Genomic DNA, 4298 nt, shown 5'->3' on the forward strand with positions numbered 1-4298 from the left:
TACAACACACACACAATGGTCTCTGTTTGGGTACCTGATCTGTTATTGTTCAAATATCAAACTTTACCTCCACTTTTTACATTTTTGCTTTACACAGACTTTTTAATTTATTGTTGTCATATGTGAGTTTTTAAATATTTTTATTTTCATATTGTATTGTGATTTTTGTCATGAAATCTTCGACACACTAATGTTTAGGATTGTTTAAAAAAAATACTATGAAATTCATTTAAAAATATATTTTGACATATAATAATATTTTTTTGAATATTTAATACCATACTTTACATTTTTCAAAATGCAATGACCTTTCTCATAATAAGTTTTATATGAATTCTGATGCGGTTTATAAACATAGGAAAACAACCAAAATACACAGTTTTCCATCTGCTGCTGCTGCGGCAGTCTCCTCCACTTCATTTATTGTACTTTTAACACCATTAATTTAAAACTCTTAGTTACTTGATGATATGCTGACATGATATGAACTGCATAAAATACTCGATATCTTAAATTGTCTCTTTAACAAACATACAAATATGACATGTAATTGTTGTTTTTAGTTAAGTAGACATGAAGCACATGCATGCTTGCTTTTAAGTCCCGCCTAAAGACCCACCTCTTTCCCCTCGCTGACCATCAGTCTGAGCTGTGTACCTATTTGTGCTTTCACTGTCTGTCCATAGACTTTATGTGCCGTGTATCTTTTCTTATGTGTGCTTTTTATCTATTCGTGTAATATTATATTTTATTATAATGTTATGTTCATTGTGAAGCACTTTGGCAAACCCTCTGTTTTTAAACTGTGCTATAGAAATAAAGTGGATTGTTTTGGATGCGTGGAAATAATATGTCAAGTATGTGAAATAGTTAAATATGAGTAAATGTACTTTCACTGGAAAACAATGGTCTTTGTTTCTGGATATCAGATCTGCTATTGTTTTCACAGCGGGTGAGAAAAACCCCTCGTTGATTTGAACGATTCCATATTTATTGCATTACACCTCTCCGCGAGCCCAAGTGTAATGCTGCGCAGACTTTGTGATGGGGGGGGGGAGGGGGCGCTAAAATATTGACCCTGCAGGACACTTGGGTTCATCTGCACATGCCGGTTGAAAGTAAGTACTCAAGTGTTACGCTACTTTATGCTTCTTCTTCTTCTCCGCCGCATTTAAGGAGCGAGTTTTGCACTTTTTACTCCACTCCATTTTTCTAACAGCGTTTTACAGACTCAGATTATTAGCTAGTAAAACACAAATAAACAAGTACTTATAATTACAGGTTGAGATATCCAGGAGCAGCATATATAAAAGTGCTCCACCTTCACCAGCTGTGGTTAATCCAGTCATTCTGTAACTGGCTTTTATGCAAAAAAGTACATTTTCTTTTGGTATTAAGTACATTTTGATGCAATTATTTTCTACTTTGTAACAGAGTATTTTTACAATGTAGTATTACGTCTAAAGGTCTGAGTCCTTCCCCCTCCGTGTTGCTCTCCATCCTGCGAGCTGACTCTCATACCTTCATCTTTATTCGGTAGATGTGGACGCTCCTGCTCCTTATTGAAACCACACAACGCGCACGCGGGCCTGTTTCCAATCTGAGGACATGCGTGATGAATTTGGGGAAATCATCTGCAGCTTTGCCGGTCCTGCACAGCCCACCCAGTCCGGACCCAGACCCGCTGCCCCCGGGGTATCAATACGATTAGAGGCAGGAAATGTGGGAATCCCCAACAAAGGGCTCCATCATTAAACACAAACAACCAGAGGCCTCCCAACAACACCCCGCGCGCCCTCCTCTCCTCCCGGGCTTTCATGTCGAGCGAGAGTCTATTACTTCCATCCCGGTATCACCCTCGTGCTGCCATTACTAAAGAAGATAATCCACGGGGGTTTGAAATGGAGAGTTTCTATCCACACTCAAATATTATCCCTTCTCCATTTTCACACATGGTGGTATTTATCGATATTGTGTTAGAGGGCCGAAAGCCCGCAGTGAGACTCACAGAGCATGCACGCGGGCGACAAATTATTATTTTCCCAGCAGCAGTAAATCACTTATTGTAGTTTTCATCCTCTGTTTGTTCGTCTGACAAACATGTAATTGTGCGTCAAGTGTGCGTAAAGAGCGGCTGCAGGAGCCTTCCCTGGATTAGGGCGTAAATCCCTGCCGCACGCGGAGAGGCGTTTGGGGATTTCCCCCCTCAGGCTGTAAATCAGGGTGATCCGAAGTGTCTGTCATCTGGAGTGGAAATTAAAACGTGTATTTATGGTGTTGTATTATCGTCGCGTGGTGCGTTCAGGTGCAGCGCTTCCCGCCTTGCTTTGATGTAAATGTGAAAGAAAAGTGATTTTCCAAAAGCAGAAGAAACAACTCTTAGGAAAATATACATATTATTGAAATGTAATATTTTGAGTAAAATTAGATTATTTATAATAATAATAATAAGTTATATAAATAATGTTGTAGTTTATTGACGATGGTAGCAAAAAACAATCGCTCTTTTATTATTTTTCTATAATTTTGAAATTTTTTGTCACACTTTTAAAGCAGATTTGAAATCCACAGCCTAAAAGCAAAATGTGAACTCCTGTCTAAATATAGCCTTCTCCCGATTCCCTGCTCGCGAGGACGGTTTCCCTGAGTGCATCTCTAGGGTCCGCGTCGATTTGGCACCGCTGTGCCGCCGATGGAGGCTGGCACAGGCCTTCTTGGTACCCTGTGCGTCGTTTTCATTGGTCAGAATCCCTTTCCTCGTGCCTCGCCGTGACATCACATCCACCTCCACCCGAGCCGCAGGAAAGCAACACAGATTACAGATGATGCTGGACACCTCGGAGGACGCGCACACTTTTACACGTTTACGCACAGTCACTCGCTGACCGCTCTGCTGCGCGTAAACGTGCCCAAAGCAACGGATATCACCGCGTGCGGTTAGGAGAGCGGAACACTGGCCGCGTGTGGACGAGGAGCTGCACGGAGTCTCTGCTTTGTTGTGAATGGAGATGCGTCGTGCGTAAAAGTGTTGATCAAGTCTTGGAGAAGCTGTCCCTCCTCCACCTGGTGGCAGGTGGCTTCGCCCGCGGACTCTACTATGACATTGGGTTTGGAAACCATGGAGGATATTGTGATCGACGTCGTGGGGGAAGGACTCAAAGACAGCGCAGAGCAAGAGCTCCAACCTTCGGATGAGTCGCGAAGCACCGAGACCAAAGAGCGGCACGCGGACAGCCCGGAGCCCGAGTGTCCATCTCCCGCTACAGGCAAGAGTCCCGCCTCGGTGAAGCCCCCGTACTCTTACATCGCGCTGATCACCATGTCCATCCTGCAGAGCCCGAAGAAGAGGCTCACCCTCAGCGAGATCTGCGACTTCATCAGCCAGCGCTTCCCGTACTACAAGGAGAAGTTCCCCGCGTGGCAGAACTCCATCCGGCACAACCTGTCTCTGAACGACTGCTTTATAAAGATGCCCCGAGAGCCAGGGAACCCGGGGAAAGGCAACTACTGGACCCTGGACCCGAACTCCTCGGACATGTTTGAGAACGGGAGCTTCCTGCGGAGGAGGAAGCGCTTCAAGCGGCAGCACTTCCGCTTCGACCCGCTGAAGCGGCAGCAGCTGGAGCGCGGCGGGCTGCACGGATTCCCGCATTACGCGTTCGGAGCTACGGCTCTGCAGCTGCCCAGCCTGGAGATCTACCCGTACCTCCATCACCACGCGCACTCTCACCCGTGCGGCCCCGTGTCCATCCCGCCTGTCAGCAGCATCCTGCCCGCGCTCTCCAGCTTCTTCTCAAAGACTCACCCCGGCTTTGAAGCTTTTTCTCCGGTTCAGTGCGCGGGGTTCCCCCCTCCTCTGAGCTCCATGTTCGGCTCGCCTGCTCTCTTCCACCCCGCGGCCTCTCCTCACCTCCTCACTTTGCACCAGGAGTACCAGAAGCTGCACACTGCCAGCCACAAGTGAGCAGCTGGCAGGACTCACAGCCTTTCCTCAGGTAACAGAGACACTACGAGCAGACTTCCTCCGCATCTGCTTTCAAAGAATGTTGTACATAAACACAAAGAACTCTTTCTCCTTTTTTACGTTTTATGGCACAAATATTTTGGCGTTTTTTTATTGTCTTCTTTTTCTGTTTAATATTTAAATGACGAGTTTTCTTGACTTTTTTTATGGGATGAAATAAAAAGTGAGTATTTAATCCTCGAGTTCAGTTGTATTTTGTACAGATCATTTATTTACTTCTCCAACCTGCTTTAACATCTCACGTGTTTAATATCTCCGTGTTTAATATCTCCGT

General features: G+C 45.1%; 1 protein-coding gene across 1 annotated transcript; it reads left to right on the forward strand.

The window, feature by feature from the left end:
• Nucleotides 1–3054: 3054 nt before the first annotated feature.
• LOC117443284 (forkhead box protein D2-like) lies at nt 3055–4063 on the forward strand. The gene has a single exon (XM_034079252.1). The coding sequence runs from the start codon at nt 3098–3100 to the stop codon at nt 3962–3964; it is 867 nt and encodes a 288-aa protein (XP_033935143.1). The 5' UTR covers nt 3055–3097; the 3' UTR covers nt 3965–4063.
• Nucleotides 4064–4298: the final 235 nt, after the last annotated feature.

The sequence above is a fragment of the Pseudochaenichthys georgianus genome, unplaced genomic scaffold, assembly GCF_902827115.2.
Source record: "Pseudochaenichthys georgianus unplaced genomic scaffold, fPseGeo1.2 scaffold_574_arrow_ctg1, whole genome shotgun sequence".
Lineage (NCBI taxonomy): Eukaryota > Metazoa > Chordata > Actinopteri > Perciformes > Channichthyidae > Pseudochaenichthys > Pseudochaenichthys georgianus.